The 13,788-nt window shown below is 44.0% G+C and overlaps 1 protein-coding gene across 1 annotated transcript in view; it reads left to right on the top strand.

The window, feature by feature from the left end:
* LOC120027917 (transient receptor potential cation channel subfamily A member 1-like) overlaps positions 1 to 13,788 on the top strand; it is a 165,541-nt gene that overhangs the window by 104,748 nt on the left and 47,005 nt on the right. Inside the window, exons 13-22 of the mRNA XM_038973011.1 lie at positions 2,491 to 2,655; positions 5,367 to 5,481; positions 5,904 to 6,070; positions 7,424 to 7,514; positions 7,934 to 7,993; positions 8,274 to 8,372; positions 8,779 to 8,849; positions 10,525 to 10,684; positions 13,045 to 13,134; positions 13,597 to 13,766. Of these exons, the coding sequence (XP_038828939.1) occupies positions 2,491 to 2,655; positions 5,367 to 5,481; positions 5,904 to 6,070; positions 7,424 to 7,514; positions 7,934 to 7,993; positions 8,274 to 8,372; positions 8,779 to 8,849; positions 10,525 to 10,684; positions 13,045 to 13,134; positions 13,597 to 13,766 (1,188 nt within the window). The remainder of the gene's footprint in view (positions 1 to 2,490; positions 2,656 to 5,366; positions 5,482 to 5,903; positions 6,071 to 7,423; positions 7,515 to 7,933; positions 7,994 to 8,273; positions 8,373 to 8,778; positions 8,850 to 10,524; positions 10,685 to 13,044; positions 13,135 to 13,596; positions 13,767 to 13,788) is intronic.

Below are 13,788 nucleotides of genomic sequence, written 5' to 3' on the forward strand. Positions count from 1 at the left end.
TAGTATTGTAGGTATAGTAACATACCTGTTGGTGCAGTAGGTATATTAACAGGTATATTTGCTAGTATTGTAGGTATAGTAACATACCTGTTGGTGCAGAAGGTATATTAACAGGTATATTTGCTAGTATTGTAGGTATAGTAACATACCTGTTGGTGCAGTAGGTATATTAACAGGTATATTTGCTAGTATTGTAGGTATAGTAACATACCTGTTGGTGCAGAAGGTATATTAACAGGTATATTTGCTAGTATTGTAGGTATAGTAACATACCTGTTGGTGCAGTAGGTATATTAACAGGTATATTTGCTAGTATTGTAGGTATAGTAACATACCTGTTGGTGCAGAAGGTATATTAACAGGTATATTTGCTAGTATTGTAGGTATAGTAACATACCTGTTGGTGCAGTAGGTATATTAACAGGTATATTTGCTAGTATTGTAGGTATAGTAACATACCTGTTGGTGCAGAAGGTATATTAACAGGTATATTTGCTAGTATTGTAGGTATAGTAACATACCTGTTGGTGCAGTAGGTATATTAACAGGTATATTTGCTAGTATTGTAGGTATAGTAACATACCTGTTGGTGCAGTAGGTATATTAACAGGTATATTTGCTAGTATTGTAGGTACAGTAACATACCTGTTGGTGCAGAAGGTATATTAACAGGTATATTTGCTAGTATTGTAGGTACAGTAACATACCTGTTGGTGCAGTAGGTATATTAACAGGTATATTTGCTAGTATTGTAGGTATAGTAACATACCTGTTGGTGCAGTAGGTATATTAACAGGTATATTTGCTAGTATTGTAGGTATAGTAACATACCTGTTGGTGCAGTAGGTATATTAACAGGTATATTTGCTAGTATTGTAGGTATAGTAACATACCTGTTGGTGCAGTAGGTATATTAACAGGTATATTTGCTAGTATTGTAGGTATAGTAACATACCTGTTGGTGCAGTAGGTATATTAACAGGTATATTTGCTAGTATTGTAGGTATAGTAACATACCTGTTGGTGCAGTAGGTATATTAACAGGTATATTTGCTAGTATTGTAGGTATAGTAACATACCTGTTGGTGCAGTAGGTATATTAACAGGTATATTTGCTAGTATTGTAGGTATAGTAACATACCTGTTGGTGCAGTAGGTATATTAACAGGTATATTTGCTAGTATTGTAGGAATAGTAACATACCTGTTGGTGCAGTAGGTATATTAACAGGTATATTTGCTAGTATTGTAGGTATAGTAACATACCTGTTGGTGCAGTAGGTATATTAACAGGTATATTTGCTAGTATTGTAGGTATAGTAACATACCTGTTGGTGCAGTAGGTATATTAACAGGTATATTTGCTAGTATTGTAGGTATAGTAACATACCTGTTGGTGCAGTAGGTATATTAACAGGTATATTTGCTAGTATTGTAGGTATAGTAACATACCTGTTGGTGCAGTAGGTATATTAACAGGTATATTTGCTAGTATTGTAGGTATAGTAACATACCTGTTGGTGCAGTAGGCCTTTCACTTCTCTCCTTTCTCATCCTCGTTCTACTCCTCATCTTACTCCATCCATTCCTCTGCCTCCTTTCACTCTTCCCCTCCTTCAGCTTCTTCTCTTCCTCCTCTTCCTCTCTCTACTCCAACAGGTATGGTCATCTACAGATGTAGGATCTTAATATGATCACTCTGTTGAAGGAGAACTTTCCTGTAATGCAGGAAATGTAACACTTGTAGTGTATTTGAGGTTTAAAAAGGCATCTGATGTTTGTAATTTCCACATCAAAATTTCAGACTTGATTTTTTCCTTACAAAAAATATATCAACCCCTATAAAATGACCATAAATTACACCTTCCTAATATTGAGTTGCACGCCTTTTTGCCCTCAGAACAGCCTCAATTCATCAGGACATGGAATCTACAAGGTGTCGAAAGCATTCCTCAGGGATGCTGGCCCATATTGACTGCAGTTGTGCAGTTGTGTCAAGTTGGCTGGATGTCCTTTGGGTGGTGGACCATTCTTATTACACACAGGAAACTGTTGAGCGTGAAAAACCCAGCAGCGTTGCACCTACTACCATACCCCGTTCAAAGGCACTTAAATATTTTGTCTTGTCCATTCACCCTCTGAATGGCACACATACACAATGCATGACTCAATTGTCTCAAAGCCTAAAAAAATAAATTTCACCTATCTCCTCCCCTTCAATTTACACTGATTGTAGTGGATTTAACAAGTGATATCAATAAGGGATCGTAGCTGTCACCTGGATTCACCTGGTCCGTCTATGTCATGGTAAGAGCAGGTGTTCCTAATGTTTTGTCTACTCAGTGTATAATCCACATAATATTTCACATTTCCTGTTGCTGCAGGATTATTTTCCTGCTGGAGCAAACTGGCTCAAATTAAGATCCTACATCTGTTGTATTAACACCAGGTAAACCCGTTAACCCTCCTCTCCTCTTCGCACTCTCATCAGGTATGGTCGTGTCAACACCTGCCAGCGTCTGCTGGAGACAATCACAGACTCCCGTCTGCTGAATGAGGGGGACGAGAGAGGCCTGACCCCCCTACACCTGGCCTCTGGAGGAGGACACACCAAGGTGGTGGAGCTGCTGCTTCGTAAAGGAGCCCTCTTTCACTGGTATTAACACTAACATCATCTGTACATTACCAGGTCTACTGTTTGTAGTTATGAAGACAGCTGCTCCATCCTGGTGGAGCTGCTGCTTCGTAAAGGAGCCCTCTTTCACTGGTATTAACACTAACATCATCTGTACATTACCAGGTCTACTGTTTGTAGTTATGAAGACAGCTGCTCCATCCTGGTGGAGCTGCTGCTTCGTAAAGGAGCCCTCTTTCACTGGTATTAACACTAACATCATCTGTACATTACCAGGTCTACTGTTTGTAGTTATGAAGACAGCTGCTCTGTTTTTGGTACTGTACATTACCAGGTCTACTGTTTGTAGTTATGAAGACAGCTGCTCCATCCTGGTGGAGCTGCTGCTTCGTAAAGGAGCCCTCTTTCACTGGTATTAACACTAACATCATCTGTACATTACCAGGTCTACTGTTTGTAGTTATGAAGACAGCTGCTCCATCCTGGTGGAGCTGCTGCTTCGTAAAGGAGCCCTCTTTCACTGGTATTAACACTAACATCATCTGTACATTACCAGGTCTACTGTTTGTAGTTATGAAGACAGCTGCTCCATCCTGGTGGAGCTGCTGCTTCGTAAAGGAGCCCTCTTTCACTGGTATTAACACTAACATCATCTGTACATTACCAGGTCTACTGTTTGTAGTTATGAAGACAGCTGCTCCATCCTGGTGGAGCTGCTGCTTCGTAAAGGAGCCCTCTTTCACTGGTATTAACACTAACATCATCTGTACATTACCAGGTCTACTGTTTGTAGTTATGAAGACAGCTGCTCCATCCTGGTGGAGCTGCTGCTTCGTAAAGGAGCCCTCTTTCACTGGTATTAACACTAACATCATCTGTACATTACCAGGTCTACTGTTTGTAGTTATGAAGACAGCTGCTCTGTTTTTGGTACTGTACATTACCAGGTCTACTGTTTGTAGTTATGAAGACAGCTGCTCTGTTTTTGGTACTGTACATTACCAGGTCTACTGTTTGTAGTTATGAAGACAGCTGCTCTGTTTTTGGTACTGTACATTACCAGGTCTACTGTTTGTAGTTATGAAGACAGCTGCTCTGTTTTTGGTACTGTACATTACTAGGCCCTGTTGCTGATGCTGGTGCCTCTTCTGCCATCCTGGTGGAGATGGCAGCTTCTCCCAGGGTCATGTTGGTGGCGGTCTTGTCTACTGTTCATAGTTATGAGGACAGTTGCTCTGTTTTTTGGCACTGATTATGCCTCTAAAGGTTTTGCAACAGATCCTCACGTCAATCTGTAAATATCGGCTTAGGAGTAGGGTCACCAACGTTTCTGTAAAATGTCCCAAAAGTTCCTGCTATACAAGAAATCCCAGCGGGAATATTACCAGTATCAGGAGGGAACACGCAGGACATCTGGGAATTTCTTCAACCAGGATTTTTGGGAGACCTGTGAATTTGGGGAAAGTTAGCACCCCGTAGAAATAGGAGTAGAACTGGCGTCCCCCATTCATGTCAATGATGGCATAATGGGTAGACTGGCGGACATTACAGGTACCCATGACTCCAAGTATGGCTGACTGCATACCTGGAGCGTGTCTGAAAGTGGGCGTTGCAAAAGAAGTGGGTGGAACATCAGTGGGTGGGTCAACAGTGATGGGTGGAACATCAGTGGGTGGAACATCAGTGATGGGTGGAACATCAGTGGGTGGGTCAACAGTGATGGGTGGAACATCAGTGGGTGGAACATCAGTGGGTGGGTCAACAGTGGGTGGGTCAACAGTGATGAGTGGAACATCAGTGGGTGGGTCAACAGTGATGGGTGGAACATCAGTGGGTGGGTCAACAGTGATGGGTGGAACATCAGTGGGTGGGTCAACAGTGATGGGTGGAACATCAGTGGGTGGGTCAACAGTGATGGGTGGAACATCAGTGGGTGGGTCAACAGTGATGGGTGGAACATCAGTGGGTGGGTCAACAGTGATGGGTGGAACATCAGTGGGTGGGTCAACTGTGATGGGTGGAACATCACTGGGTGGAACATCAGTGGGTGGGTCAACAGTGATGGGTGGAACATCAGTGGGTGGGTCAACAGTAATGGATGGAACATCAGTGGGTGGGTCAACAGTGATGGGTGGAACATCAGCGGGTGGGTCAACAGTGATGGGTGGAACATCAGTGGGTGGGTCAACAGTGATGGGTGGAACATCAGTGGGTGGGTCAACAGTGATGGGTGGAACATCAGTGGGTGGGTCAACAGTGATGGGTGGAACATCAGTGGGTGGGTCAACAGTGATGGGTGGAACATCAGTGGGTGGGTCAACAGTGATGGGTGGAACATCAGTGGGTGGGTCAACAGTGATGGGTGGAACATCAGTGGGTGGGTCAACAGTGATGGGTGGAACATCAGCGGGTGGGTCAACAGTGATGGGTGGAACATCAGCGGGTGGGTCAACAGTGATGGGTGGAACATCAGTGGGTGGGTCAACAGTGATGGGTGGAACATCAGTGGGTGGGTCAACAGTGATGGGTGGATCATCAGTGGGTGGGTCAACAGTGATGGGTGGATCATCAGTGGGTGGAACATCAGTGGGTGGATCAACAGCGATGGGTGGAACATCAGTGGGTGGGTCAACAGTGATGGGTGGAACATCCCTATGTTAATTGCTGTCAGTATGTCTGTCTGTCTCTCTATTCGTTAGTGCTGTCTGTCTGTCTGTCTGTCTCGTCCTTAGTGATTACAAAGGGAGGACCTGTTTACACCATGCGGCGGCAGAGGGTTACACCCACACCATGAAGATTGTCCTGGCCACCAACATCAAACTACTGGACAAGCTGGATGAGGATGGGGTTCAGACAACTTTTATGCATCATTCAGACAACCTTTATGCTTCATTCAGACAACCTTTATGCTTCATTCAGACAACCTTTATGCTTCATTCAGACAACCTTTATGCTTCATTCAGACAACCTTTATGCTTCATTCAGACAACCTTTATGCTTCAGGACAAATCAATTTTGTATACGTAATTCAGTTTATAGCCACCGTGTATAAAAAATAAAACTAAACACAAAACAAAACAATCATGATATGTAGCCTAGCCAGACATTCTAACAGCAATAAGCACCCTCTTTGGAAACCAAATTATTCATTTTTAAAGGCTTTTATTCTTCAGATACTTCTTAATGAATGAATGGATAAACGTGCCTGGTGATGTGTTGGTTCGGTGATGATTTGAATTCACAAATCGTGTTGTTGTTGTTGTGATCAGAGCACTGCACTGCACTTGGCAGCCCGGGAGGGCCATGTAGCAGCGGTGAGACTGCTGCTGCAGAGAGGGGCGGAGATCAGCCTCAACAAGAACCACGCCTCCTTCTTCCACGAAGCACTGCAACATGGGAGGAAGGACGTGATTAACGCTATCATCGACAGCGACAGGTCAGTCCAGAAAACAAATACTTTATTGATCCAGTCGACGGAAATTCTTCTGCTTTGTACCCGACCCCTTTAAAATGACAGAGGTTGGAGCAAGGGGCAGCCACGGTGCAGTGAGCAGTGTTAGGGGACCAATGTGTTAGTTCAGTGGGCTTAGGGTTGCAAAATTCTGGTGATTTACCCAAAATTCCTAGGTTTTTCTAAAAAGATCAAATCCGAGATGGAAGTTTCCTGGAATTAATAGGGAATAAGAAGGAACTCTATAGTCTTCCAAACAGGATTTCTGGAAATCCTGCAGGTTTTGGGAATGTGACTGTAATTTTACAATTCTAGTCTAGTGGTCCTTAACCGTTCTCTGCCATGGGTTTCTCCTGGTCCAATCATAAGGAGAGGATCACAGACTTGTGATTTTATAACCTTAGTCTAGTGGTCCTTAACCTTTCTCTGTCAATGAGTCTCTCCTGGTCCAATCATAAGGAGAGGATCACAGACTTGTGATTTTATAACCTTAGTCTAGTGGTCCTTAACCTTTCTCTGTCAATGAGTCTCTCCTGGTCCAATCATAAGGAGAGGATCACAGACTTGTGATTTTATAACCTTAGTCTAGTGGTCCTTAACCTTTCTCTGTCAATGAGTCTCTCCTGGTCCAATCATAAGGAGAGGATCACAGACTTGTGATTTTATAACCTTAGTCTAGTGGTCCTTAACCTTTCTCTGTCAATGAGTCTCTCCTGGTCCAATCATAAGGAGAGGATCACAGACTTGTGATTTTATAACCTTAGTCTAGTGGTCCTTAACCTTTCTCTGTCAATGAGTCTCTCCTGGTCCAATCATAAGGAGAGGATCACAGACTTGTGATTTTATAACCTTAGTCTAGTGGTCCTTAACCTTTCTCTGTCAATGAGTCTCTCCTGGTCCAATCATAAGGAGAGGATCACAGACTTGTGATTTTATAACCTTAGTCTAGTGGTCCTTAACCTTTCTCTGTCAATGAGTCTCTCCTGGTCCAATCATAAGGAGAGGATCACAGACTTGTGATTTTATAACCTTAGTCTAGTGGTCCTTAACCTTTCTCTGTCAATGAGTCTCTCCTGGTCCAATCATAAGGAGAGGATCACAGACTTGTGATTTTATAACCTTAGTCTAGTGGTCCTTAACCTTTCTCTGTCAATGAGTCTCTCCTGGTCCAATCATAAGGAGAGGATCACAGACTTGTGATTTTATAACCTTAGTCTAGTGGTCCTTAACCTTTCTCTGTCAATGAGTCTCTCCTGGTCCAATCATAAGGAGAGGATCACAGACTTGGGCCCTTCCAGATAAAGACATGTTCATGTGTTTGTTGTTTGTGTTTTCTAGATGTAATCACATCCTGAGTATGTTCAAACGTGATGCTGGCTGTCGTTGTCCAGTGTTGGACCTGGTTGACTTGCTGCCAGAGTCTTGCAAGGTTTGCTTCAACTTTCTTGGTAAAATAGGGGTTAGTGAGGATACGTTCGAGCATCGACTGTTTTTTTAAGTAGGTGAAGGAAGAAACATGTTGAGAAATGAGAGCAACATCTATCCTACTGTATTTGACAAAATAACATTTGATTTGATTTAATGGGTGTCCCTGAGAACAAATATATTATATCCCCCATGTCATTACTGAAAACTAGAAGTTCAAGTTCTCAGTCAACTTAGTTGATTAAAAAAAAGGGGTTTGTGATAATATGCTTGTGCATTGACTGTTGCAAATACATAAACGTGGAGGAAAATCCCAAGTGACCATTAGTTTAACCAGGAGAGGAGGTTAACCAGGAGGTTAACCATTAGTTTAACCAGGAGGTTAACCAGGTGATTTCACCTCATCTCCCTGTACCTGTTAAGTACCTTCTGGATCGCTGCATTAGAGAATCAGACGACGATACCAGAAGTCCTGACTACCATGTGAGTTCTACCATATACACTTAATACCAGGGATGCAAAATGACAGTTAACTTTTACACAAAAAACTCCCTGGTATTCCAGAAATCTTTGTTGTTCCCTACTTCCCTGCGTATTCCCTCTAGATTATGGGAATATTCCAGAATTTCATGGAAAACCTGAAAGATTTTGGGAATGATACTGGAATTTTGCAACCCTACTGTACGATTTCAGTTGAATTTTCTTTTTTCCAATCGGAACATTTCTTACAATTTCAAATGTTGTTTTCTTTCTTTTTGTGTAGATCGACTACAATTTCCAGTGGCTTCAGGCTCCGATAGCGCTGACGAAGCATGCAAAGGTAGACAAAGGCCTGAAGATCCAGCCTCTGGCCACTCTGAATGTAAGAACAATACAAGAGCAGTAGACTGTTTTTTACCTCCGTTTCTGTTGTAGATTTAGTGTAAAAGCAAGCCTGTACCGTTCAGAACAGTGAGCTCCTGTTCTAAGGAGAACGGGGGTTTCACCTCTCTGTAAAACAGCCCGGTGAAAGGTCTATTGAGACAGAAACGTTGGTGTACAAAAGATCCTGTTGGAAGCATCAAGATCACCGGTGTGCTAGAGTTCAATTTTTTTATTATTATTATTATCCGATGCAATGATCCAAATACTCACCAACCTGTTATTCTCTCTCTCAGGCCATGGTGAAATATAACCTGTTATTCTCTCTCTCAGGCCATGGTGAAATATAACCTGTTATTCTCTCTCTCAGGCCATGGTGAAATATAACCTGTTATTCTCTCTCTCAGGCCATGGTGAAATACAACCGCATAGAGCTCCTCTCACACCCCGTCTGCAAGAAATACCTGGAAATGAAGTGGTCAGTATTTAGAGGAATCTAGGACCCTATTCCGTATAGCAGGGGTTGGAACCGAAATTATTTCCCAATCGTTTCATTTTAAAACAGGTCCACCATTTGTTAAGATCCTTTCCACTGTTCCGGCCAGCAAAATAAAGTTCTGAACCGGTTCGGGAACCCCCCCCCCAAAAAAGTACTGGTTTATATCAGTCCTTTTTAACCTGTAAAATCATGTTGTTTAAAAAGAAAATGTGCTCATTAAACTACTTCACCAATCAGTGTGAATCAAGCAGGCAAGGTAGTTGTTTACATGCGTGATGGACAGACACGTGTAGCCTATGGTGCAAGATGAGAGCGAGAGTGGATTGAGGGGGAGGCTTGAAGCGCTGGGCATCTTGTTATGACATCATCTGAATTACAGTAGTCTACAGTAGTCTACGCTTCAGAGGGGGGAGGGGCTAGAGTAGTCTATGCTTCAGAGGGGGCGGGGCTAGAGTAGTCTATGCTTCAGAGGGGGGCGGGGCTACAGTAGTCTACGCTTCAGAGGGGGGCGGGGCTACAGTAGTCTACGCTTCAGAGGGGGGCGGGGCTACAGTAGTATACGCTTTAGAGGGGGGAGGGGCTACAGCAGTCTAAGCTTCAGATGGGGGAGGGGCTATAGTAGTCTACGCTTCAGAGGGGGGGGGCTACAGCAGTCTACGTTTCGGAGGGGGGAGGGGCTACAGCAGTCTACGTTTCGGAGGGGGGCGGGGCTACAGTAGTCTACGCTTCGGAGGGGGGAGGGGCTACAGTAGTCTACGCTTCAGAGGGGGGCTGGGCTAGAGTAGTCTACGCTTCAGAGGGGAGGGGCTCACACACTGGCAAAGATTTTTAGCTTGCAGGCAGACGCTGGCTTTGCATAGGTGCTATGTTGCATTTTTTTCTGTGAGTAGAAAAAATTGCCTGGAACATTTAACTTTATTTGTATTTAAAATTTATTTAAACAAATTCATATTCACAATGACGGCCTCCAAGAGGCAAAAGGCCTCCTGGGGGGACGAAGGCTGGGATTAAAACACATCACCGCAAAAGAGACACCACAACACTACATAAAGAGAGACCTAAGACAACAACACAGAATGGCAGCAAAACATGACAACACAGCATGGTAGAAACACAGCATGGTAGAAACACAACACGGTAGAAACACAACACGGTAGAAACACAACACGGTAGAAACACAACACGGTAGAAACACAACACGGTAGAAACACAACACGGTAGAAACACAACACGGTAGAAACACAGCACGGTAGAAACACAACACGGTAGAAACACAACACGGTAGAAACACAACACGGTAGAAACACAACACGGTAGAAACACAACACGGTAGAAACACAACACGGTAGAAACACAACACGGTAGAAACACAACACGGTAGAAACACAACACGGTAGAAACACAACAAGGTAGCAGCACAAACACGGTACAAGCATTAAAGAATGTTATTGACCGGTTCAAATGCCTTTAACAATAACATTTCTGTTCCAGAACAGTATGGATCACTTTCGTTCCAGGTTCCGTTTCTGTTCCTTGAATTTTGTTCCAGTTTTCGGTTCTGTTCCCTGAACCGGTTCCAACCCCTGCTAAACAGTACACTGATTTCGACCAGGGCCCATTAGGCTTTTATGATTCTTCTATTTCCTAACTCCAGGGTGGCCTACGGGAGCGCTGCTCACCTTCTGAACCTGTTTGTATACCTGCTGGGTCTGCTTCCTCTCACCCACCTCATAGTGAGCCTGAGACCCAGCCTGGAATACACCGACCCTGACAACACCACAGCTGTCACCATGGTGCCCATTTCCTTCAAAGAGGTACTGTACACTAATACTCACTGCATGGCTGTCAAATGCCAGGTGCTGTGGGCTCGGCTGTAATGGTGTGTGTGTGTGCGTGTGTTAGGAGGAATTGTAATGAAAGGAGCAGATGCTTTTGTGTTTTAACAAACAAAAGAAAGTGAGTGCATGGGGGGAGACCTTGCCATAATGGATTGGCTAGTATCAATTTACTAGTGGGAATAAACTTGACATGATTCTCACAACGTGCCTTAGTACAGGTCTAGTGGTCAAACAGTTGAATGGAAGTGATATGCATTATGCATTCGCTAGTATATGCTACATAAACAACACACTGCTATAGACAAGGTTTCTCAAACTTAGTCCTGGGGACCCAAAGGGTCTCACATTTCGATGTTTGCCCTAGCACAACACACCTGATTCAAATAGCCTAATCACCTCATCAAGATTTGGGCAAAAAAAATAAATGTGCACCCCTTGAGGTAGCCAGGACCAAATGCTGCTATAGAAAGACAGGTTCCCATTAGTCAAGGTTCCAGGTTATTGAGTCGATTCATACAGTACACTACAACTGTCTCTAAGTAGTGCACTATATAGTGAATAGGGCACCATTTGGGATGCAGCCAGGGTGATGTCATCACACATCACTCATTTCCCAGAAGGAGGAGGATACAGTTATGTGACCTTGTTGACCAGATCATTGGCTGGGTCCGAAATGGCACCCTGTTCACTATATGGTGCACTACTCTGGTCAGGCCCCGTACGTCTCTGGTCAGGCCCTGTACGTCTCTGGTCAGGGCTCGTAGGTTTCTAGTCAGGCCCCATAGGTCTCTGGTCAGGCACCATAGGTCTCTGGTCAGGCACCATAGGTTTCTAGTCAGGCCCCATAGGTCTCTGGTCAGGCACCATAGGTCTCTGGTCAGGCACCATAGGTCTCTGGTCAGGCACCATAGGTCTCTGGTCAGGCACCATAGGTCTCTGGTCAGGCACCATAGGTCTCTGGTCAGGCACCATAGGTTTCTGGTCAGGCACCATAGGTCTCTGGTCAGGCACCATAGGTTTCTGGTCAGACCCCATAGATCTCTGGTCAGGCACCATAGATCTCTGATTAGGGGCCGTAGGTTTCTGGTCAGACCCCATAGATCTCTGATTAGGGCCTGTAGGTTTCTGGTCAGGGCCCGTAGATCTCTGATTAGGGCCCGTAGGTTTCTGGTCAGGGCCCGTAGGTTTCTGGTCAGGGCCCGTAGGTTTCTGGTCAGGGCCCGTAGGTTTCTGGTCAGGGCCCGTAGGTTTCTGGTCAGGGCCCGTAGGTTTCTGGTCAGGGCCCGTAGGTTTCTGGTCAGGGCCCGTAGGTCTCTGGTCAGGGCCCGTAAGTTTCTGGTCAAGCCCCATAGGTCTCTGATTGAATGTATTGCACCATAAAGGGAATAGGGTGCCATTAAGGACACAGCAGGTGTGGCTTTAGACAAGTTTTGTAATTTTCCACCTAAAATATTTGTGATCATTTTACATCATTATGTAAAAGCTGACTACTGCAGCAGCAGAGAGCTAGAGTTAGTTCATACGCATCGTCGCTGAAGCGCGTATTACACACACGCAGCAATGTAATGTTGTCTGCAGTCGTTTGTACATCGTATTTGCTATTTCTAATTGCTACTAACCATCTTTTTGCATCTCTATGTGTCTTTTACCGGAAAACGGTTACATTTGGGGCCTTCTCCCCTTGATTTCCTGTATTGGGGACCAAACACCAGCTTGCTCTTGCTACTGTCTCTTTTTGCACTTTGTAGAACTAACTTTACATGCCGATAGGCTGAACTCTTAGCAACTTCTGAACCAGCTCCTTCTCCCACCAAATAAAACTGTGGCATCAAGCTCCATTTAATGGGGTAAACTCTGGTCACGATATGCCCTTAAATGGAGCTTGATGCCACAGTTTTATTTGGTGGGAGAAGGAGCTGGTTCAGAAGTTGTGACCCATCTCCACTGCTGTGGCTGTCAGCTACATAAAATTATCGCAAATGTTTTAGGTGGAAAGGTACTGTACACATATCCTGACACAAAACCGATAGTACTTTTTACAACAAAAAATTGATAATTTGCCCGTACGCTTTCGATAAAACAATGAATCTGTCCACAGTTTGCGGAGTTGTGAATCAGGCATTCACTGACAATGGAGCAGAGCAGGGTTTGCATCCAATAACGTGTCACATGACCCGTTTTTTGCAGCTGTCTCAGTTCTGCAATCCAGGGAGAGAGAGGTGGGAGAGGGCAAACTCCACTGAACTAATTTCAATATATGGAATCACTTAGACGTTTTTTGTTTTTGTGTAAACTTCTCCTTTTAAATCTGACAACCTTTGACCTTTGCCCCACAGCACGGCTCCTTCCTGTCCAGCTGCATGGTGATGGTGCTGGTGATGAACATTTATTCCATGGGGAAGGAAGTGACGCAGATGTACCACCAGGTAGCCCTTCAGTAACGTCTCCGGGCAGACATAAAGACCCGTCGCTCGTGATGGATCACGGGGATCCTCTCATTTAAACGTGTTATCACAGTACAAATGTGCCAAAATATGAACTTTACAACTTTAACGATACAGTTTACTGGTGACTGGTGCCAGTTATTGCCTGTAACTTGCTAGTTGCTGGTGTAATTTGCTGGTGTAACTTGCTTTATTGGTGGTGTCAAAAGCGTTATAACGCTTTAATACAGAAACCGCTGGTTATACAGTGAAATATTGTCAGTTCTTCCATGTGTGATCAATTGGGCTAATACAAAAGCAAAAATATTTTCAGTAGGTTTCAAAATGTGAAGACTCACATTTAAAGTAAAGTTTGTTTGTTTTGCAATAAAGTCAATTGGAGGCTCATTCTAAAATGTAGAGTTTCAGACGTGTACCTGACATTCTCTTGTTGTCTCTCAATAGCGTTTGAATTACTTCAAGGATCCCTTTAACTATCAGGACTGGACCGTGGCCATCTTCTCTCTTCTCTTTGTCATCCCTCTGTACTTCAACGTTGAGGGGTCTTGGTTCTGGCAGGCTGGGGCGATGGCAGTCTTTCAATCCTGGATTAGCTTCCTCTTCTATCTGCAAAGGTTTTTACTAACTGTCCAAAAC

This window comes from Salvelinus namaycush, chromosome 33, assembly GCF_016432855.1.
Source record: "Salvelinus namaycush isolate Seneca chromosome 33, SaNama_1.0, whole genome shotgun sequence".
NCBI classification, from domain to species: domain Eukaryota; kingdom Metazoa; phylum Chordata; class Actinopteri; order Salmoniformes; family Salmonidae; genus Salvelinus; species Salvelinus namaycush.